The 23988-nt window shown below is 39.9% G+C and overlaps 1 protein-coding gene across 9 annotated transcripts in view; it reads left to right on the top strand.

The window, feature by feature from the left end:
- Nucleotides 1-23988, top strand: part of WNK1 (WNK lysine deficient protein kinase 1) — a 93102-nt gene that overhangs the window by 31696 nt on the left and 37418 nt on the right. For all 9 annotated transcript variants that reach the window (XM_079303759.1, XM_079303758.1, XM_079303760.1 and 6 more), the window contains exons 3-8: nucleotides 3070-3290; nucleotides 5312-5469; nucleotides 20830-20918; nucleotides 21923-22142; nucleotides 22360-22696; nucleotides 23791-23975. In XM_079303759.1, coding sequence (XP_079159885.1) covers nucleotides 3070-3290; nucleotides 5312-5469; nucleotides 20830-20918; nucleotides 21923-22142; nucleotides 22360-22696; nucleotides 23791-23975 — 1210 coding nt within the window. The remainder of the gene's footprint in view (nucleotides 1-3069; nucleotides 3291-5311; nucleotides 5470-20829; nucleotides 20919-21922; nucleotides 22143-22359; nucleotides 22697-23790; nucleotides 23976-23988) is intronic.

Genomic DNA, 23988 nt, shown 5'->3' with positions numbered 1-23988 from the left:
CACCATTCCTCTGTTGGGAATAACTCTACCAGCTCTGGAATAAAGGGGCTCTGCATCCCTCACTTTGTTCAGTGCCCATTTCACTCTTGGAGAGGCATTCACACCCTACATGTGTAAGCAGGCTGTGGGAGCTGGAAACAGTCTGCTGTCTCTTTAGTTGAAATAGCTTTTGGTTGAAATAGCGTGTGTCTTGTGATTTTTTATTTTTTTTTTTATTGTGCTTATTGATAGCTACAAATGGACATTCTTAAGAAGAAAAATGGCTCATTGGAAGTCTGGGCTGCAGTTACAGTGATGTGTTTGTCTTTTGAAATAGCACTGGACAGCTAAGGCTACAACAACATTCTTTAGCCATATGTTCAGTGGAGACATTTCTCAGGTTGTTTAATGTGTTTCAGATAAAAGAATAGATTTGCTGCTTCATGTGCTGTTTCTGACAAGTAATAAGTTAATGGTTTTGCAGCCTTTAAATAAAGTTTACCTAATTTTCTGCTAAATGTGTAGTGGTAAATTTATTTTTTTCTTCCTTTTTTGCTCCTTTATTCCTCTCACAGATTTTAATATTTGGAATGGCATCTTATGTGGTGTCATAAGCAAGATGATGAAGTAATAATGGACTATTATAATTAACAAGTAGGGTGTTGGTAGGAAGGAAATGCCCAGATTTTCTGTCTGTGGGATTGTTTTGTACCTTGAAATAAATAAGTCTTTTTATTTAATCCAGAAAAAAGTAATAGGCTCTTTATTTGAAGATCTTTTAAACTGTAGTGTTTAAAAGTGTCTAGTGTTGGATCTTTCCCTATTCTTGTATAGCTGGAGTTATAATTGTAACTTAGTTTATTTTACTCCACTTCACTTGAGACTTGGCAGGTGAACTGTATGGGAGATTTCAGGTGTGCCTTAAGTGTTTCATGTGCTTGTGGCATATTCCTAGATTTCTACTGTACACTTTAATAATTTTTTCAGTATGTTTACTTTAAGTGAATTGATAGAAGTCTTGCTCTTTATGTTTTGATACTTGCGACATAGACATTGTTTTCGCCTAATGTAAAAAAGTGATCAGAATGAAGCTGTGATGGTTTCTTCAAGGAAATTTTCTCTCTTTTTTAGTAAGGATTTCTGTAGCTCCTTGGTCTCTGTGTAACTGTAGTTACAGAAACTTAGACTGAAAACCTCCTGACGTCTCTTCAAGCCCAAGTTATTCTATGAGAGTAGGAAAAGTAAAAACATACGGGCTAGTAGGCTTGTCAATTTTTTTGTATTTATATGTTCTTCCATTTTCAATTGTTTTCTGCATTAAGTGACATGTGACTTAATTCAGGACAGTGTTATGGATCAATGACAGTTGCTCTGCACGATGCTGGGTGATGGCTGGATCCAGGTCCTTCAGCTGTGAGAAGCTGGCAGTGGACTAGCATATTTGTAACCAAGAATGCAATTAGGGATTCCAGATGCTGAACTGAAGTGCCCCTACCATGTGATCTTTGGAACAGGCTCAAGAGAGATGAATGAGGGTTATGTCAATAGCAGGGATTCAAGTGGTTGCTGATGGGATTCAGAACCTCCTTCAGTTTGTCTCCTTCCTTGGCTTGGCTTTTCCCTTTCCTTTCTTTACATTCTGAGACCTGATTTCCTCTGCAACTGACTCAGTTGCTTTTACAGATTTGTTTTCACAGCAGGATCGTTGCTAGCAACTTTATTTTCCAGCTCTTGTTTTGAACTGGAGAAATGAAAGTAAAAGGGATTAATACAATGCATTTCTGTGTTGGAGCTAGTTGAAGTGATTTCATCAGAACTCTATCTCCTAATTAAGTGAATCTGCAGAAGAGACTAACCACTACCATGGGATAATTGGACACAACTTGTTTTTATTTTTAAGATTGCAGTTGCTAGACTCCATGGTGGTCACAGAATTTACTAGCAATCTTGCTGTAGTGTGAAACTTGTCTTTATGTGAGACTCTGACTGAGTAACATTGCCCAGCAAGAATAAAGTCTTTGCTCTATACATAGTCCAGCCTGTACTTTTTCAGAAGGAGCAAAACAGCTCTTCACTTCAGATTGTGTTCCCCAAAGAGAGGTTGAGACAAAACCCTGCTGGAAAGCACTTAAAAACTGTCAGAGGTTATTCACCTTGTGACATCTCTAATCTGCTGAAGTTAAGTAACAGAGTAAGATCTTAGTCTTAGGTCACGCACAGTGAAAAATATTTTTGGTATGAAATGTGACTCTTGTGACGTGGGGTTTCAAGGAGTGGCAAAGATAGAACAGTGAAGGTTGGGTTGCATTCTACCTGCAAGGGGATACAGACTTACCTGTGAACTCTTCCACTTCAATTATTTGACAGAGCCTTTTTAAAGGTTGTTCTGCTCTGTCTGTATCTGTATCTGTCCAGTTTTGAAGTAATGAGTAGTACCAGCTGGATTCAGGTGATCAAACTCTGTCCTCCACCAGGGAGAGGATTTCCAAGAATTTCTAATTCAGTTGATAACTCCACAGGTAAACTTGAAGCAGATTTAAAATTTCATGTGGAAACCTTGAACAGAGTGCTTGGACTACTCTGGTAAATGAGGGAATAATGTTTGCAGAGCTCTTGCAGTTTTCCACAACTCTGTACTTTGTTAGTTATTAACATTTTGCATCTAGTGACCCACCTCCCCACCCACTAGCAATTAATCAAGGCAGAGGTTGTAGTGTTTAAGAAGTTAAATACATAAAGAATAATTCATGAGCCTTGAATTATTTGTCATTGAAATTTAGCAATCCAACTGTCTAATTACTGTAGAATGATTTTGTATGCAGGGGAGTGATCAGCTATGTACACTAAGCTTTCATATTTTTGTTTCATCATTATAATCTGCTGGCTAGAAGAAAGGAGATGGGTTTTGTAAAGGGAAATCATCCTTAGCTCCTCTGAAGTTCTGAAACACCTAGGTAGATTTTAAAATAGAAGCTTAAATTTATCCATGTCTTTAATTACTGTTTCTTTGCATCCCTACAGTGAATGGTATAGTTTTATCTACTGTTGGTTAGCAGAATCTGTTTAACCTATTGTTGCTTTTTTCATTAGGTATTTGAAAAGATTTAAAGTGATGAAAATTAAAGTTCTACGAAGCTGGTGCCGTCAGATACTGAAAGGCTTACAATTTCTACACACACGCACTCCTCCCATCATTCACAGAGACTTAAAATGTGACAACATCTTCATTACTGGCCCCACTGGATCAGTCAAGATTGGAGACCTCGGCCTGGCAACCCTGAAACGAGCTTCTTTTGCCAAAAGTGTGATAGGTAAGCCTCTCCTGTTGTGGAGGCTGCTGAGCCAGTCTACCTCTTTGGAGACTTGTAAAAAACGTGTTTAAAAGGTACATGGTCAAAGCCTGAAAATATGTAGGCTTTGTCTCTTGGCTGCAGAGGTGTCATTCTGTGTTCCTAATGCAAAGACATGTTGAAATTTTGGTTGTGCTTTTGATATTTGCATATTAACATTAGCTATTTCAAAATACAGAGCTCTTGTCCTGCCCAACAATCTAGTGCAACATTGTTGATAAAACCACTCTTTGTTACACGTAAATCTTATCTTTGATGTGGTGCTGCTTCAAGAAATGCACAAATACGTTTTGGTGACCAAACAACATTTTGATTTTTAGCACAGCATTAGTTCACACAGCCAAATTTTTTTTAGTTGTCACCAGGGGTTAATATTGAATCTCTTGCAGCTTGTGAGTAATCAGAACCTGAGGTATACCAAAGAAGGTCAATATTATATATAAGTATATAAATAACACCACAGATTGGTATAATGTCTTACTTAGAGAGTCTGTAAAATGTGGATTTTTGTGAGTCAGGAGGGTGCGTTGGGAAATACTGCTTTATTCTGGCTCTGTCCCTGTGTATCCATTCATAACCTTTTTCAGAAATTGTGACCTAGTGTAATCTTTGTTATTAATTCTTGAAAGAAATGGTTTTATCAGCTTTGTTTTTATAGTTGGGTGGATAGACTGCAGGGAATGAAGTTTCTTTTGCTCTCAGTACTTAGAGCTTGCTAAAATTCAGCATTACTCAACAGTCCTGTGCCAGATTCCCAGCTGGGATCGATGGTGTATACCTGTAAATTTTCTTGCAAGCTGTCGCTGAAATATTTCCTGCTTCTTAACCAGGTCAAAGTATTAATAGGGAAGAAAAGAATGGTGTTAAAAAAACCATAATTTCTTAAGATATTTGTCATATCTTCCAATTTATCAATGGAAAATTACCATCTGTTACATTATCTGTTAATGATTAGCCTTTGAATAAATGACTGCAATTACATTCTTTTTGGTTTAGTGTGGTGGAAACAAACAGTGGGCTGGACAATGATCTGTAAATTGTCTGGAATCTGGTGTCTGCAGGAAATAATTCTGTGCTTAAATTTACAAAAAACAAACTTTCATCTCTGGCTTAAAGTAAATCTGATCATACAATGCAGGCCCTTTGTTTGCAGAGGGGCTCTGTGATGCTTCACTGGGCAATAATTTTCTGCACACTATTGAAATGGGACTTGTTGAATCTCACGCTCTATGCCTGTAACTCAATCTCTCTGTATTTCTGAGTATTTTTGACTGTAGGATGTCCCTCACTAATGCCTGTATCTGCAGCAGGCCTAAAAATATACTGCAGGTGGGAAGGTAAGTATATGAAGAAAAGGGCTCTGGTGAGTGGCCTTTGCAGAAAATTACCTTTTATCCTCTTTTCACGGAGTTTTATACTTGTAACAATAGAGCTTTTCATTGCAAGGCCTTACCCGAACCACTCTACTTGAGCAAGTAGATGGAGAGCACCAGGTCAGAGACTAGCTGTGGGCTCTTACCAGTACTACTTCTTTTGCAGCAGAGGGCAGTCAGGTAATTCATTGAACAAGGTTTAATGTGCCTCTTTTCTTACAGGGAGAAAAGGTAAGTGCCTTAACTCTCCTTAGTATTTGGTTTGCAGCCTATGGCTAGTCTACAGTTTTCCCCTCTTCTTATCCCCTCCCCTCCCGTTTGATTTCAGGCTGATCCAGTCTGTTCTGGCATTTGTATCAACTAACATAGCTAAACCAGGAATTGCATCAGATCTCACATGCCATTGTTATTCCATAAAGGCCTTGCAATGGAAGACTCACAAAGTCCATTGGTGCAACAGAGTCACTAAGGGTTTCCTCCCTCTTGTTTTTGCCTCCACTTTCTCTTGTCTCACAGGTCTGCCCAGCCGCTTGTCCCTGCGGTGAGTAACGCCAGCAGCCTCTGCTCGCTTTGAGACATTTAGAGTCTGAATCGTTCTTTTAATTTAAGGTACCCCAGAGTTCATGGCCCCCGAGATGTATGAGGAGAAATATGATGAGTCCGTTGATGTGTATGCTTTTGGGATGTGTATGCTAGAGATGGCCACGTCTGAGTACCCTTATTCCGAGTGCCAAAATGCCGCGCAGATCTACCGCCGAGTGACCAGTGTAAGTGCCTCTCACTGTACAGCTACTGCTTCTAGCAGCAGAGGATAGCACCACTGCTGGGCAAAAAAAACAGCTGAAAAGGGAGTGGTTTGGGCTGAGTGCAAAGTTACAGGGGGGTTGAACTCGCTGAAATTTTGTCAGAAGCTTGGAAAATGCGTCAATAGGAATTAAAGTTTGTATGTGTTCATGCTCTTCTTTCAGTAGGTAAGTAGGTATTACATAGGGTTTAAAAAAACATGAAACCAAGCCCTCAAACCAAACAGCAAAATGCACTAGAATAATAACAGATTATTTTCTAAGCCACTTGGGGGATGGTGGAAGTAGTTCTGTCTTGAAGAGAAGCTGATAACCTTGTTCTGGATAACAAATTTGAGCACTGGCTTAGCTGCCTGCCAGTTACCTAGAGTGATTTTAATAGTTTATTGAATTCTGAGTGGCCCTTAGCTCCTGTGTTTTGGGGGCACTTGTTATAATGATGAAGTGGAAACACTTGATAAATAGCAGGAAGTTATTCCACCCTGGTAAGTACCGAGTAAGTGTGGGTAGTGGTGGAGGTGGAGGCATTGTGGGAGAAAACAAACACGGCTCAGAAGGTAATCAAGAGATTAGAGCTGCCCCATGTGACCAGACTGAGGGAAACATGCAGACCCTGAGTATATGAAGAACTGCAGTGCTGGAGATGTGGTGCTAGAAATGCAGTATGGTGTGGCTAGATTTAATCTGGGATATCTGAGGCAGTGTTGTGAAGACTGTACCAGTGCAGTGAAACAAACATGTTCAACTTTGTGACCTGAGCATTCAGAAAGAATAGTGAGGGGGCTGCTTGGGGAAGTGAAAACTCGCATTGGATTTCTCAGAATACCTGTGCACATGTGCAAAGGAGAAAAAAAAAACCCAGACTTACCTCTTTGTCCATAGATAAATGAGTTCCTGTTAATTTTTTTTGTGCATGTTATCTCAGAAGTTACAGGTTTAAGAAACAACTTGCCTAGCTTTGGAAAAATAAAACCCTCTCTTCTTCCTGATGCCTTACCCTGCAGAAGGCAGATGTAATTCTTGATTTGCAGTTGGAGTAGAGTCCTCATGTCAGAAGCAATGAATTCTGAAAAGAGGCTTGGTGAAATAAGGCTCTCCCTTTTTTCCAAGGAAATATTGAGTGGCACAGAAAAAGGAAAGTAAAGGCATAAGTTGTCACTTGAGTTTTCTGCACAGATGTTAGAATAAGTTTTTATATGTATACATGCATATGCATATAGACTTGGTGGAGTTTTTTAGTTTGGATTTTTCTTGCATGTTGGCAAACTTAGCTGTGATTTTCTAAACAGAGTTTAAAAATGAGGCTAAAGTCCAGCCCTTACTCTGTGTACAGCATAATCTGACCTGGAAGCAGTAGGAATCAATGAAAGAAAGCTACATATCTTCCTGGAACAGTCTCTGGTTCCTTCTGCTGTGCCTATGGATGTGTCTTGGACAGAGCCAAAGCAGGAGAAGTGGGAGGGACATGGCCTAATGTGACTGTCCTGCCTGTTCCTCAAGAAGTGCAAGGAACGGGTTTGTTGCTGAGAATCAGATGTTGAGACAGTCTCAGGCTTGGAAATCTCCAGGTCTTACAGACTTGTCTTTTCCCTGATCTTTGAAGTACATAACTGGAAAGCTTTGTAGGGACTTGCAGCAGAACAAGTCACCTAGAGACTTACCAGGGTTTCACTTAGCTTGTTTGTTGTGTGTGGTGCTCCTTCCTCCCCACTGTTTTTGGCTCATGGTGGAAATTCTAAGTGGATGAGGAACACACTGACAATTTTTTGGTCTGTCCAGCACCACCTTCTATTCTACTCTGCTGATGGTTCACAAATCAAATCTATTGGTTGATTTTTATATTTTTTCCCAACTATTTAATTTGCTGCTTGAGAGCTCTTAAGATACACTTAGATATGAAATCCAGCAAATCTTGTTTTCTTTCAGAAGGAGCAAAGGGCAGAAAGGTAAAGAAAATGAAATGCACATTGGTCTGTTTGGAAAGGCTGTGTGCCTTGGTATATTTGAGGTTGTTTATTTCAGTGTAGTTGCAAATCAGTTTGTTCAAAACAAACCCAACCAGAAAAAAAATGTGAAGAATTTTCAAGGAAGGCTTCCAATGAAGGCAAGAAATGTTATCTGGAAATAAAGCACAATCCTGTCTTAAATGACAATGGAGGATTTGGTGTTCTATAATGTGGAAAGAGACCTGTGTTAAAAAGTGAAATAAAATACTCCTGGCATTCTCTTTATTGTTCCATGAAAGCTCTGTGAACCCATGTGAAAAAGAGCCAAGTAGTTTTAGATTTGGAAGATTTTAGAAATTTAGACCATGTGTGCAATTGTGGGTGAGTGGTGAACCATTTGCCAAATTCAGTACTTGAAAGGGCAATAACAATAACAGAGTGGAGGCAGAAAACCCCCTCCTGCAAAGGTGGCTGCAGCAGGAGATCTCCTTAGAAGGACACCTCCTTCTACTGTATATTGGAAGTGGATGTGTTTTGTAGAAGAGGTTTAGCATTATTTAGAATTATTTTATCTAGGTGCATGCAGAGAGCAGAAGGAAGGACAATAGCAATGGTCTGCTGTGAAAGGTCATACCATGTTGGAGCTTAAATACCACTGAAACCCCAAAGGCTAAAAGATCAATATGTGCAGCCACTCACTGCAGACCATTTGTATTTAAATTAGTTTATTTCCCTCACCCTCTTTACAGGAACTCTTAGGCTTAGTAAAAAGCAAAGTTGCTCAATTACCTTGAATCCTTGCTATTGCTTGGGACAGAATCTTATAAAAGGTGTCTCAATGCCCAGTGTCCTCTCAGAACCTCTTGGTAATGCCAGCTTATGTTTTCTCCCATTTTGGCTGTGCATTGGTCTCTTTGTTTTAGGGGGCCTTCATCTGCATTGCATTTTGACCTGACACCCTTTGTGGCAAGGATGGCTCTAGCTGATGCCCAGATGCTGCAGCTTTGCAGTATTGCTCAGAGTAATTAGTCCTGTTCTCCCTCTTTGGTTCAGGGTCTTTCCTCGTGGTTGGAAGCAGTTTTTTGTTAAATAATACACCTTGGCAAGCACAGATCTAGAATTTGGATCTGAAGGCTGAAGTTCCTCTCACAGATGAGACATTTTTTGGCCCAGGCAGTTATTGTTGCTTCACATATTGGACAAGAGCATTGCTGCATAAGCCTGCTGTTCCTAAGATGCTCATCTACACTGTCTCACTGGGAAGTTCCTGTAATTACTTAAAACATTCCTAGGATAAAGTTCTTGATTTTTCTCTGGCTCAAGAAACACAAGTGCAATTATGTTGTTATTCTGGATCACTTTATCTAGAATAATTATTTTAACACAGAATCTGGGTATATACCTGGCTTAAAAAACACAACTATGCAGAATTTGTAGGGCACAAGGTGTTATGCTGGACTTGGTTTTGCCATTCTGGCAAGGAAATCTGCAGTTTGACACAGAATATTGACCTCTGCTTGTACTTGCACCCTTGAGCATACTCAGCCCAGACCCTTCCACTGGCAGTTCTTTTAGAAAGGAGGCATCTGCATGGCTTGTCACTCAAGCACAAAGGAGCCAACCTAGCCTTGCTCTTTGTTTTCATTAAATCATGGTGTTGAAATTTTGTCTCAAAACCCTGTTTTCCTTATTGAAGCCACCCTCTAGTACTTTGCTAATGGTTCCAAATAAATGAGTAGTCAGTGCTTAAAGAAATTTGAGCTTTTTGGATTTTTACCTTCCTGTGGGATGGGGACATCTCTGATATTTAAGCAGTATGTCTACTCAGCTGGGACTGAATGTGTCCAGTGAGCACTTACTGATGCCTACTTGTCCTCAGAAAAGAAATAATCTAAGCCTCAATGAATTGATAACAAGCTGTACTGTTGTTAAAGTGCTGTTTCCCCCTCCTTTGGTTTATTCTTTCTCCTCTGCCCTCTCATGCAAGCACAGCAGTCTGCACAGTATGCTGGAATATTAGGGAATGGATCCCTTTTTTATGTTTGTTTGGTTTTTTACTATTCTGCTCTGTTTCCAAGTAATGCAGAGAGTTACAATGCGAAATGAAATCAAGATATGTAATTCTGTTCTGTACTTGCTTGCATTGAGAAAAAACAAAAAGAGTAAAATCTTGGTAAAATTCAGGAGGGTTTCCCTGTCTGGCTTTGTTCTTCTCAGGAGACTGGTATGTTTTCCTTGACCTGTTCCATGCATATTGCAATTAAACAGTTTGTCACAGGAGATATTTAAAATAGGCTACACGTGCATTTAAATGGAAAAAGAGATATTTATAGAACAGACATCTTAAGTATGATTTCTTAATTTAGTCTGTTTGGGAATCAATGCAGTGAAGGCATAACTAACTCCAGTAACTTCAGCTGCTTTGCCTCAGACTCTGGTAGGACCATGGAATCCTAAGCTGTTGCCTCAAAATCTAGATTTCTAATACTTGGATGTCCCAAGAGTTAAATTTGCTAGGTGATTGACTAGCCTCAAGACCAGTGAAAAGATAATTAATATGTTTATTATGCAGATTTTTCTCCTTCTTGCATATCTAGCACTAGCATAAAAATCCAGATATGTTCCTTGCAAAAAAGTTGATAAAGCCATCCTCAGTTTCAAATGTACTGATCATCTGAGTATGAGCAGAAAACTCCCTTTTTCTTTCTCCCCCTCCCATCATATAAACTTACCTTTTAAGTTTTGCAGAGGGACTTGTGCTCTGTACTTGATTTTGTCCAGGCTTACTTTAGCAAAGTGAAGTTTTGCATTTGTCCTTTCTTTCACCAGAAGTTCAGTCTCTTCTCTCTCAGCAAATGTCTGTTGTGTGAGCTGCCTTAAGATGAGAAGAGGGAAAAAAAAGCATTTTGCATTTTGATTTTTTAAAAAAAAGGTTGTCCTCTACTAAAATGTTCCATAGCAGGCATAACATTTTCTGCTTGGTTCTCCAGAGCTTAAAAAAGGGCCTAAGGGAACAAGGCACATAATGAGTAACCTGACCAGGCAGTGTCTAACTGGTTCACAATTCCTTAATCTCCCTAACTGGTGGGAACTGGAGCTCACTGGTCAGGGTGAAGGTCATTCTCTTTGCTGGAAACAAGTTACAAAGTACTGTAGTTTGATCAGTTGAGATAAAATGAATCTTTTCTTTAGTATCTTGAAAGTTGGGCATCATAACTGTCCCTACCAGTCAGCTGCTTCATTTTCACTAGAGATGCAGTGGGCCAAGTATTCCAGCTCTTTTTTTCTTCTTCCTGAGAGTTCTTAAATAGCAAATAAAAAATGCTAAACCTTTAGACCTATGATTAATCTTACTTGCAGTGCTTAATGAGTGATGATTAATTTCCTCTTCTACTTCCTGGAAGCAATATCTAGCATTTTTTAGGCATGAATAAAACTGTTTTCTTTACCCTGAATGACTTGGTTTCTTGACCTGGTTTAAATAGATACAGAGTTATCTTTCCTATCAACCTTTCTAGTGAAAAAAGCATTGGAAAAAAATCAGTGGAAAAGTAGGGGAGGAAACACTCCAACAGATAAGGTAATCTTTTGTGAAAACAGGTATTGAAAGGCCACAGACCTTCAACCAAGCACAGGAAACAGTTTAATTGTGAGAAAGGATAAATTCTTGTATTCCTTCAGAGAGGAAACTGGCAGTAAAGTGTGAAATGCTAAAAAAAATTGTACATCATGTGCAATTCCCTTGCCTCACACTGACTGAACTGAAGAATGCTTGAACTTCTAGCACTTGCTTCTTGTAGCCATTCAAATCAGTCACAAGCATTTTGCTGGAACAACTTTAAGAGTGCAGAATGTTCCTGTGTGGGGATTCAGTCATTGACTCATCAATTCAGAAATATAGAGCCTGAAAAGTGGAAGGTGGGAATTCAAGGATTTGAAGCATTAGTATCTTAAGCAGCCTTGCATGTTACTTTAGAATTTCTCTTTAACAAGTTACAATGATCCAGGTAAGGGAAAGTAGTGATCAGCTTGAGCTTCTCAGTCAGCAAAGCTGATGAAGGGACTGGCACATCTGTCTTACCAGCACAGGCTCAGGGAAGCCTGTTCAGCCTCAAGAAGACTGAGAGGACCTTATCAATGTCTGAGTATCTGCAGGAAGGGTGGCAGAGGATGGGGCCAGGGTTTTGCTGGTACCAGGCAATAGGACAAGAGGCAATGGGCAGAAACTGATGCACAGAAGTTCCACCTGAACTTCTCTCCTGTGCAGTGACCATGCACTGGAACAGATTGTCCAGAGAGGGTTTGGAGTCTCCCTCACTGGGGATATTCCAGAACCCTCTGGAGGCAATCGTGTGCTCTGGGATGGCCCTGCTTGAGCAGGGAGGTGGGAGCAGATGATCACTGTGGTCCCTTCCAGCCTCACCCACTCTGTGATTTTGTGTGGTTTGCACAGCTAAGTCAGATGATGCTTGAGTTTGAAAGGGAAAAGGCTTATTCAACTGATTATTTTCTAAAAGTAGCTCACTGTCCAGCACTGTTCAGCTTTGAGATTACAGCTAAAACTTTTTTTGTCAATATTGATGTGAAACAAACTAGGTTTGAAGTAAAGGGAGCTATTTCTTTCTTATATTGCTCACTGATGAGCCTGGATTGTCTTTTGGCAGTTTTGAACAGAATATGATTTTTAGATGATCAGTAATTAAAAGGAGTGGAGGATTGTGAGCATTGGTTGAATTGCATACAATTGAGTGTAATTTAAGTTCTGCTGCACAGAATATGGGCTAAACAACATATCTTGAAAAATTTGAGAAGTTTTAAAAGTATCTTTTACGGATTAGGTCTCTCAAAACAATGATCCTATTATTTAGTATTCTGTCCTGTACTACCATTCATTTAATTCTTACATTAACTGAGGTTAATTTAACAAGAGATGGGAAGGTGGCTCTTAGGAGCAGGGAGGTGATAAGTGTTTTTCACATGCCTGGCTCTGCATTGTGATGAGCACCATTATAGTTCTGTGCCTGGTGAATCCCTGAAGCATTCCTGTGGGGAGACTGATGGCTCAATGGTAGTTGTCAGAGAGTGCCACCAGTTAAAAATACTGACACTAAGAATGCATAGGCTACTATTTCTTGTCCTGCCAGCTGTACTGCTATAGTTGCAAGGGGTAGGAATGGGATAGCTCCAGGAAAGTGTTCACTCCTATTAGAATAAGTCTGAAAATAAAAGGCATGGGGACTTTTGGTGCATTGTTGGAATTGTGCACTATTTCTGGTGTTTGCAACATTACCTTAGGCCTTTTAAGTAGATAATCCTCTCTAAAAACTATTTCTGGTACCAAATGGGTTTTGTGGTCCATGTTACATCATTTTTTGAAAAATTTAGTTTGAAGTCCAGTGGAACTACTTACTGTACACAAACTTAAAAATGAGTGCAGAACGATGATTTTCTACCAGAGTGGAAGCAGATTAAAGCAGAGACTGCAACTAATACAATTTCATTTTTCAAAAACATGTTTTCCATACTGAAAATAGAAGACAGACACATCTAGTATTGTGTCACTGTGGCATTTCTAAATATATATCTAACTGAAATGTATGTCTAGGCATGTCTGGTTTTGGGGTTTTTTTTGAAAGCCATTTGCAAGCTGAAGTCCCAATAAAGCCAAAGGGTGTCTTTGAGCTAGCTCAAGGTGTTCACATTATAGAAGCAGCATCCCTGCTTCAATGGGTGAGGTTAAAGAACTGTGCATGATAGAGGCAACTGGTCTTTTTGCTTTTGTGCAAGAGTAGAACAGTTAATACCAATCAGACTTCACTGTTACAGAGGAACCTCTCTACTCATGCTCTGTGCTTCTAAACAAGGCTCTGCTCACTGTTCATGCACCAATATGCTAATTGTTTTCCAGCTGCACTTAGAAGCAACATTTCCTGTTCTGGAGCTTGATTAATTTCTTATATACATTAGAATTGCTGCAATTACAGTAGCTGTTGTGATTGATTTTTTTTTTTTTTTTTTTTCCTCTAACTGAATCAATAGTCTTAGCTTCAGATTCTTTGGATTTCTGGAATAAATGATATTTTATTTACCTGGTGATTCTGAAGAACAGTGGACTTCTATGTCTTAAGTAAAAGCTTAACTTTTTTATTGGACTGGATCACTTGTCAGTGAGGTAGCTGTGAGCCACAGTGTACATTCTGCAGTAGTGCACAACATTTCAGTATTACCACACATAGAGTGCATTTTGATTTGAGTTACTGAGTTTTTCTTGAGAGTGCTGGAAAGGATTGCAGCCAGTGATCTCTAAAAAGAGTTATGACTAGTTCCTGTTCCCACTTAAATGTGTGAGAGTGAAGTGACACAACTGTAGCCTCCCATAGCAGTCTTGTAAGGCTTTGAATGCTGTAAAATCTTTGGCTTTGGTAGATAAAAGTACAACATTGAGACAGTGAGAGACAAGCTTATTGAGTAGGCAGTGTCAGTATTCTCCAGCTCTTGGGCTTGTGGATCACCTGTAGGATATGTGTATGAGGGTGATAGTGGGTAATGATTGCTGGCCAAATGAGGAGTCTGTTTTATTCTGTTCACCAAAACTTCTCTCATACAAATTTAACTTTAGGAAGAAGCAATTAGTTTGAGTGTGTCAATCAAGATACAGATATATCTTGTGTGTATAGCAACTTTAATTCTGTACATCTGGCAATTTGTTGTTGTGATTGACCTCTAATTTTTTTATTAACAACTCAAAATTTCTTTGAGGTTAGGTGGTAAATTGAAGATCTAATTTGTGATCAGTGAGTTGCAGCCAGCAGGTCTGTAGAAATTCTACAGCTTTGCCATTTTCTTCAGAGTGTGATTCTGAGCTCTGGGCACACCTGCTGACCTGTTGGAAAAAGTTAAGGGTCATGTGGTTTAAATAACTTGCACACTCTTACACACTCTGCACTGCAGAGGGTAGAGGTTAGTTGGTTAAAGTGTTTCAGTGGCACAGAGCTCTCACATAGTTGAGATGGGAAATTTTGATGTGGAAGATGGTAGATCTGGCAAGTTCAAAATGTGTTGTTGCTTTTGATCAGAAGGGGAGACAGGGAGGCCTGTCCTGCCTGAACAGTGTCTCATGAGCTGATCTGGCTCACTCAAGCTTTCATCTCCTTCCACTGCTTATATTGCAGTAATGCTGTTTACTCTGCTAGGACACTGATCTGGGACAGAGCTTATGCTGCAGGATTTACCAATTTAATTCTTGGCAGAATTATCAATTGTCCAGAATTAATTGCTGTGAAAATACTAACATCAGTGAAGCTATCTGTTTAGTGTGTTGCATTTCTATTAAAAAAAAAACCAAACTACTCTAGTTTGCTTTTTAACCAGAACAAGAAAACAATCCTCTGTAGGCAAACCATGTGACTCTTGAACTGAGCAAATCTTGGGCTTTCTTATCCTAGTACATACTCAGTTGAACTGGGGTGAGAATTATCAAAACAATTTCAGGAGTATCCTGTGTGAAATAAGGAAAAAACTAAATCTGAAAGATGGTTCTTAGAACAGGCAGCAAGATGAAGCTGAAGGATTAGAGGTGGTAGAATGGTTAAACATGCAGGTTTTGAGGCCTGGGTAACTAATTGCAGGTAGTGAAATTTAGGAGATCACGGGGTAAACCAATTTAAATGCTGTATATACCATTGCCTGAGGGCTTCCTTGGGACTCAGGGAAAGAGGTCAGGTCTTTTTTTCCACTGCAATCATACACTCTCTCTAAATTCTTGAATTAATGGTTTGTGGCAGCCTGGGACTGGCTCAAACTAGAATGGTAACAACTTAGCAGAAAGGAAATATAGACACTTCAATGACTTTGTTTGTGTGATTTGACTTTGCTGTTAGCTTCTGGACTGCAGTGTTAGAACATTTTGTTTGAGAAGATTAATCAGTTACTGTAGAATTCTTTTTAGGCTCTTAGAGTTATAGCATCTTTGGAAAAAGTCAAGCAAGAGTTGTGGTTAGACTGGTACAGGTAGACTCGACTTGCAGAAAGCTGAAATGTTGAATGTTCTTTGCAGGTCATGCCATGTACCCCAGAAAAGTGTAGCTTTAATTATGTGTGTGGAATGTTGCTTTTGCAACATGGATGGTGTATACTCTAAAAACACTACTGGTGTAACTGTGGTATGCTTGAGGAACTGAATATGTTATTTTGGGGTGAAAAGTGATCTTGATAATTCTAAATTGAATTTCATCACTACTAGCTTGACAAAATTAGTTTGCTAACTTCATCTTTGAAACAGTGTATGTGATCTTTCTTAGCATTGCTCCTTATGTCCTTACAATAAAAAAACCCAAACCCTGAAGCTATGGCCAGCTGATATGATTAACAATCAAGTTTTACAATGGGACTAGGTATCAGAAGGCAAAAAAAAAAAAATAAACTTCAGATTGAGTTTGGAAGCTTAGTGAGAGGTACTAGAATATATAACTCTGGACAGCTTGTGAGCATGTGCTGTAAACCAAGCAACAATGCAGCTTTCTGACATTGTCCAGCAGTTCAAAAATCATGTTGAAATCTCTGTGCCCTCACATTAAGGAAAAGGAAATGAGATGGTGTTGCCACTGTTAGCAAAATGCAATGTACTATCTTAGGCTGAGGTGTGTTTAGTTGGGCTGAATGGCAGCGAGCTGTGTGTGTGCTGCTGCAGCTCCAGGGAAAGCAGAGGAGAAGCAGCAGGTGCCTTCATTCCCCTGCACAACTCACCGAGGGACTGGTCCCACAGGTGCTCGTGCAGCAGCAGCAGCAGGGAGCTGTGGATGGTCACACTGCCAGCCTGAAACTCTTGCAGAAGAGCTGGGTGGAGAGGAGGCAGAGCAGCCGGTGGGAGGCGGGGACATGCAGAGGAAGTAAAGGATCCCTGTGCTGTCTCCTCTTCCTCCTCTTGGGAGGCTGGGCAGGCAGACGGGGACATGCTTGCCTCTTGCTTATACTGATTTTTCCATTCAGTGGTAGAGTGACAAAAGCAGGTATTGAGCTCGAATCTCTGCAGCCTCATGTACTGGACTTGGAAACTAACAAGAAGTGTCCAAGAGAAAACAATGCTCCCTTCTAGCCTGGATGTCTGCTTTCCTTCTGCTGTGCGTTAAGTCCAGAGCCCAGCAGAGTCCCGTGGGAAAGTAGCACCTTGCTGACTCTGTGCTGTGTGTGCCTCTCTTTTCCCGATGGATTTCACAAAAAGAGAGATCTGTCCCATATTTGTCATTGTTAAGTCTCACTGCTGCTGCTCTCACAAGGATTGTGCTAAAGAGGTAAGAATTTCAGCTTTGTCAAGTGCATGTAGCCACAGGAAAGGTATTTTGGAGGTGAAGTAGAGTTCTCTACAAATCTTTTGAACGGCTTTGCATTTGCATAACCTAGTTATTTAGCTTTTAAACTTTACTTTTTCCCCTGTAGTTTTTTAAAATGTGAATTAAAATCCTGACCATCAAGGCTGGAACATTAGTTGATTCTGCTATTTCTATCTATGGTTTTGGTCCAAATCTAAGTATTTTTTCTTAAATTTAGAATGTCTGATGCTATGTAACACTTCCTCTTGCCTTCATTTTGATTTCTTGTAGAAGTTATATGGCATTGATTGTACCTTCTCTAATGAAGTAAATTATATTTTCAGTATCTCTTGCATTAGAACAAGATGTTAAACTACTGACTCTGTCATCTGGTGATCTAACTAATGCAAGATACTATGTGTTTCCAGGCAAAAATTGTTAAGAAGAGTTCTGGATAGCTTATACTTGGGGGTTTAAAAGTTTCCTGGAAATTCAGTGTTTTTGAGAATACCTAACTTGCCTTTAGTTGATCAAATAACCCTATATGTTGAATTTTAGAACATGTTTTTTCACCTGGTTAAAATCAGATAAAATCACAAACTTTATCACAGCTAAGATAAGTGAAATATGAAACCTTTCTTATGCTTAACGTGTAAACTGAGTTTTTCATTTTGTGTCTGTGGATACCTACATAAATATGCATATTTTAGAGGTAGTCTCAAAATCTAAGTGTTCAGTGATTTCAAGTTGGTACTCTTTTCAAAATAAGCAGTTCTGCCCTGACTGTCCTGTCAGCCTGAGAGCTGAGCAGCAGTGTAGGGAACTTCAGCTGCTGCAGCCTTTTTTGGCTGGATTCGTTTCAAGTCTGATACATGCTGTGATTTGGTTCATTTGCAACTGTATAAATGTGTTTGCTGGCAAAAGAAAGGAAATTACACGGGTGTGAGAATGGGAAATGGAGAAAAAGAGGCTGCTGATTTCAGCAGCACTGCCAGTTTGTGTGATTTTAGAACAGTAGCTTGAGGAAATGTTGATTTTTCACGTGCCTGTTATACCTGTCTACACTTTAGTTTTTTTTTCCTTGTGGGAGCTCTTCCTGCTGTTTCATTGGCAAACTTGGAAATAATACTAGTGGGATTTGGCTGTTTAGTTCTTAATGAATTGCCACTGGTGAATAGTACCAGTAGATTAGGATTTGAGTTGTCCTGTGGTTCTTCTAATGAGTTTGAGGATCAGGAGCAGCACATAGCAGTGTGACCATTTTGAGTGTGGTGAAACCAGAAAACACTGGCTTAACATTTCCTTGAGTGCCTTTGGGTTCAGAAACTGCTGGAGGTATGCTTGGCTGCCCAGCTCATGCACTCTTAAGAACACATCAAGGTTATGTGAACTTCATGGCCTGGCCTCCCTTGGGTTTCTGTGTGATGGCAGGTGAAGGTGTACAGGCAGCTCTGGGTAGAAAAGTTTTCACTGGTTTATTGATTTCTAATCTTTTATAGTTCCCCTGTCTTGTATGAAATAGTTCAACACTTCCATTCGTGCTTGCAGGAGGGAACACAAGGGTTTGAAAGGCTGATGAAGTTCAGTGTCTGGGGAGTGCTTGTCCAGAGCTGGAGAGGAGGCTTAGGCAGCCCCTCTCATGGACTGTGGAGCAAAGTGAGAAATCAGGAGCTGAACAAGGAATCCCATGTTGGTGTTAGGCCCTAGTGTGATGTTTTCCCAGATTTTCTGGGGAGCAGTTGGAACATGGAAACTCTGCTTGAGGAGGCTGGCAGGAACTTTATTTTTTAGCTAAACTCTTGCATTGGAATTCCTAAAATGGGGTGTTGTAAAATGGTCCTCGTGGAAGGGCCTGAAGATTTTGGACATGTGTTAAATTACTTTCAGCAGTGAGAAATGCAGGGTAGCAGACTGAATTACTGATTTTAAAACCTATGCTTACCTTTTAACTTTTTAGGCTCTGTGCAAGAGCAGAGCATGTGGTACAATAATTAACAAGAAAATTCCTGGCTTCATTATGCTGATATTTTTTTTGTACCAGTTGTCTTCCTCATGTTAGCTTTTATTTTTCTGAAATGAGGTTGTCACAGATCTGACATTATTCTGCTGCCACAGTGTAAATGAATGTCAGTGCATGCTGCTATGCCTGAAGCTTGAGCTATTTAGGAGACTTATATGTGTTAAACTTGGGCAAATTTAGATGGGAATATCTGCAATAAGGAGTTGGATGATTATTACTTAGGTTATATATGTTACACATGAAAGCATTTAATTTTATATAGAAATATTTGTACTCCATATATAAACCTGAACTTCTGGGACCACTTTAAATGTGGTTATAATAAAAGGTGGGGGTCTTTGGCAAGTCAACTGTATGAGCAGAGTTTTGTAAATCCCTTGAGAGTGGAGAGCTCTTGGAAGCTCCAAGTGTCCTCCTGTGTCCTGCTTGGAAGCTGGAGGTTTATGGTAAGGCCTGGTTACAGTCTGAAACTTACCCATCCAAACTTGGGGCTGATCTTTTATCTGGGGCATTGATTTTCTTAAGGCTTAATAGTCAGCAGAGCTTCTGAAAGCATTCAGCTCATGTTTACTGGCAGCCTGTGTTTCAGTGCTTATTCTAGTCCCAGTAGAGTCTGCAGTTCTATGAATTTCAATCACAAGGGCAAATTTTACACCAAAGAAATAGATAACCTTCCTGTTATAAGAGCATACTGTTTTTTTTATCAAATAAATTGTTTCCTTTCTGTAGTGTGCGATTTTTGTGTTGGGTTTTGTTTTTTCCTCCTTTAAGAACTCTGAGGACAGGGTCAGTAGTTGCAAAGACTGGGCTTTAGGCTCAGGCTTCTCTATTTCAAGGCTTGTTTCCTGGTCACAATAGAGGAATGGTGAAGGATCATGTCTTGATGTCACCAGTATTTTGTAGGATGTTGGGAGAAGTACTTTCTGTTTAGGCCAAGGATCACAATGCTTCTACTGTTTCATTTATTTCTGTACTTCAGAGCTGTGGTTTTCACTTTGTGTTTAGTTGTCATTTAGCAATGACACAGGGTCAGATGTATCAGGTGTGTAATTTCAGGGCTGTTCAGCTTGAAAACACAAGCTCTGTTCAAACATTTGAACAGCATGTCTTCATTCTCTCTCACTTTGCTGTCTAAAATACACAGCAGTTTAAAACTAAAGGGTGAATCAAGTCAAATTGGGTGCCAGATTTTGTTGTTGTGAACAATTAGCCCCAAAATACCACTTTTGGCCATGATTAAGTGATGAAGCTTGGCTCTCTGCCTGAAATGTTTTTCAGAATTCCCAGATGGTCACATATCATGGCATGTTTGTTTTGCTGCTTTGGGTGGCTGGTCTTATTTAGATTTTGTTTTGCTTTCCCCTGTGGCTTTAGCATGTATTGAAAAAAAAGGTTGCTTTGTATTGTGGAAGGGTTTTTATACAGGCCTGTATTGCTAAGCTCATCTCCCTGAACTCACAGCAGCAGTGATGCAGGATGTGGTTTAGGTGTAGTAGGTGTAGAGCTAAGATACTGGAAGTTTTTTGATTTTTTTTAGTTTTTGGGCTAAGGTTTGAACATTGGTTAGTCAGGTCATCCTGGGCTAAGGTTTTTTCCTGTAAAAAAAACAAGCTTCATATAATGGCAGATTGGAATCATTTTGGGAAGCAACTGAATGCTTTGAAGACTTAAATTAATCCAGTGTTTTCCTGCATTAGTGTTACATAGGAACCAATTCCTTCTGTTCTTAGTCCTGTCTGTGTACTTCCCTCTAACCAGCACAACTTCCATGGAAACTTAACAGTTCTCCCATCATAACTTGTGGACCCAAGTGCCAATGCCTCCTGTTACAGAAATGTAGCTGGCAAATGGGAAGGGGGGTGTGTGGAATGTTTGCACAAGTCCCCAACAAACACCAGTGAGGAGTGGTCCTGGGGTCCAACTTTGCCTTAATTTGCACTAGTTATTTAGGTCAGTTACCTAGAGAGTAAAAATAGGTGCATTGTCAAGACAATCAAAACTTAAATCAAATGTTCCTTGCAGTTTCTTAGTTGCTGCTTGTGTGTTTCAGGGTGTCAAGCCAGCCAGCTTTGATAAAGTAGCAATCCCTGAAGTGAAGGAGATTATTGAGGGATGCATTCGGCAGAACAAAGGGGAAAGGTAAGTACTTGCTGTGCAGATGCAGGTGTTGGCTGCTGAGTCCTTTATGTGTGACCATAGCAAATCCACTTGGTTCCTGGGGTCTTCTTTGTTCTGGTGGAAGTTGGGAAGCCAGTATTGCTTGTACAGCTTCTGTTCTTTGGTAGATTACTATTCAGTGATTGTTTTACAGAATTAAGTGTCAGGAAAAGTGCAAATGCCATAGAAACCATCCATGATGGTTTATTCAGAAATTCTGTTGCTTTTATTAAAACTTTGCCCTAGTTCAGCAAAATAATCCTTCCAGGTTTCCAGGTGTTTGAATTGGTTGATTGGCTGGTTGTTCTGTAATCCTTCGAGATTTTTTTGTCCCTTTGATTCACTTGGTATGATTGATTATTTTGAGGATTCATACTAAGTTTTAAATTCTTGCTGCTCATTTTATCCACATTTTCTGCAAGATGGATTCTACTTCAGGTGGTTAACTTATACCATCACAGGAGATCTGTGACTGCTCTGGTGGCTTATTTGTGGGATTTGTTTTGTTTTCTGCTTTTACATGGTTGTTGCTTACTGAATGTCTGATTTCAGACTTTTGTCCACCCTCCAGCTGCCCTCTGTTCTGTTCAGAACTACTTTTGTTCATGGATGTTTATTCATCCCCTTTTACTAACTCTTGAAGTTTTACATCTGATGGTGTTTCTGTGTATTTTTAGTTTCACTTCTTGCTTTTAAACAGTTTAATATTTTTTCTCATTTGATGTGAGTTTTGTTGCTGCACATCAGTTATTTCTTGCCATTTAGTTTAAACTGTGTACTCTGATTGTTAATGATGTGCTTGTAAATCTCTTTTGTACCTTCAGGACAAAGCTTCTAATTATGCCAAGCAGAGTGCACACGAGGTGGCTCAAAACAGCATAAAACTTAGAGAATAAATCAGGGGAGCATCTGGCAAAGTTGTTCCATAATATTTGATGAAATCTTAATAACTGAATGTTATTTCTGCATTCTTTCTCAATATCTAGATATGCTATTAAGGACCTTTTGAATCATGCTTTCTTCCAAGAAGAGACTGGAGTACGGGTAGAACTTGCAGAGGAAGATGATGGAGAAAAAATCGCCATTAAACTCTGGCTGCGAATTGAAGACATCAAAAAACTCAAGGGCAAATATAAAGATAATGAGGCAATAGAGTTTTCATTTGATTTGGAAAGAGATGTCCCAGAGGATGTAGCACAAGAAATGGTAAGTGCTGGTGGTCTGACAAAGCTGTGGAAGTAGTGCTGTTGTGCGACAGTGAAATGTGGTCTGTCAGCCTCTGCTTTTGCTGTTACTGTCTAGAAGTAAATGGGTTCAGAAGTGTGTAGATGAGAAGTCAGTGCCAGAAAGTGGTAGTTTTGTCATAGCACTCGGCCAGGGCTGTCTGTGGCAGTGTGAATTCTGTGAATGTATCCTCCTTCAGGTGGAGTCTGGCTATGTCTGTGAAGGGGATCACAAGACAATGGCGAAGGCTATCAAGGACAGGGTCTCTTTGATTAAGCGCAAGCGAGAGCAGCGCCAGTCGGTGCAAGAAGAACAGGAGAATATACTTCAGGAAGAAGGTAGTCAGAAGCAGCAGCTGGAGCAACAGCAGCCATCAAGTGCTTCCCATGCAGGGTCAAAGCATCCCCAGTCTGTCACTGGTACTGCTCCTGTCCCCACTGCTTCAGCGTCGGTTTCTACACAAGTGGAGCCTGAAGAGCCGGAAGCTGATCAACACCAACAGCTGCAGTTCCAGCAACCCAGTATATCTGTTCTTTGTAAGTGCCTCAGTTGGTTTCTTTAGGAACTTCTGCACTTACACAGCTCCTCCCATGAGTCTTACACTTCTGGTGGGTACAGCAGTCAATACCTTGAGGTGATGCTGTCTGCCATTGCTGCTGCTGAAGAACAGTAGGCCACTAGAAAGCACAGCAACGCGACATGCATTCCTGTGGCTTAGCTGAGCCAAGGCTTGGCACAATTCACAGCCCAGTGTCTTAGCACAAAATGGTTTCTCTTTGTTTCAAGGCAATATACTGGATGAACTAGGGCACCTAAAGCATCAACATGTGCCCTTGGTTTTGCTGCCCTCCTACAGGGACAGTATATTCTGGCCTAGTCTATATAGGATATATTCTATATACTGTACTCTAGTATATAGAAGGCTGTATGCTCCTGCACCAGTGCAGATCAGGCTGCTAAAACCACTTATTTGAATCCTGGTTAATGTATTTTTAAAGTGGAAATGAGATTAATCTACAAGTAGTTCAGCTCATAATTTCCTTTCTGAAAGGTCTTAATTTTCTGTTTTACATACTGTACATGAAAAGATGAATTAATAATCCTGTCTTTTCCTCTTCTCCATGCCAACATTTGAATCAGTGTTTGAATAGTGATGCAAGATGACAACTTACATATTAGAATGATAAAGTTCTGCTCTTTAGATAACAGGGATTTTAAATTGACTGTTGTGCCTACACAGTACATCTGCCAGCCAGCATAACACACCTGTTTTAAATGTCTGTAAAATTAAATAAAAATAATTGTTAAACCTTGAAAGATCATTCATAACAATGTGAAATTTAGGTTTCTATTTCTGGTCTAACCTTTTGTAGGAAATGTAGTTTATTCTTAAATATCTTCCCAAAGAACTCCTGAAATGAGTAAGTTTTTCAGGGTTTTAGGGAAGGCATAATGACGGAAAAAAAGATTTTAAAATCAGCTTAAATATTACAGGAGGTAAAATGCTAATAAGAGTCCACATGACATGGCACAAAAATCAATTTAATACTTGATCAATTATAAGATCTTTCAATTTTTAAATCCAGATGACAGTTGTTGAAATGCAGTTTTTTATCTTTAACTTTTGCAGCTGATGGAACAGTTGACAGTGGCCAGGGTTCATCTGTGTACACTGAGTCTGTCAGCAGTCAGCAGGCTGTGTCCTATGGCTCCCAGCTTGACCAGTCAGTCTCAAACACTGGAGTCCAGGGATACCCAGCTTCAGTTGGCCAAGTGCAGTCCCAGCAGCATGGAGGATACCAGCCACCTGCAGCGGTAAGCCAGACCT

Source organism: Erithacus rubecula (assembly GCF_903797595.1).
Source record: "Erithacus rubecula genome assembly, chromosome: 4".
NCBI classification, from domain to species: Eukaryota; Metazoa; Chordata; class Aves; order Passeriformes; family Muscicapidae; genus Erithacus; species Erithacus rubecula.
Note: the sequence above shows the minus strand (reverse complement) of the source record. Positions and strands in the feature narration are given on the sequence as shown.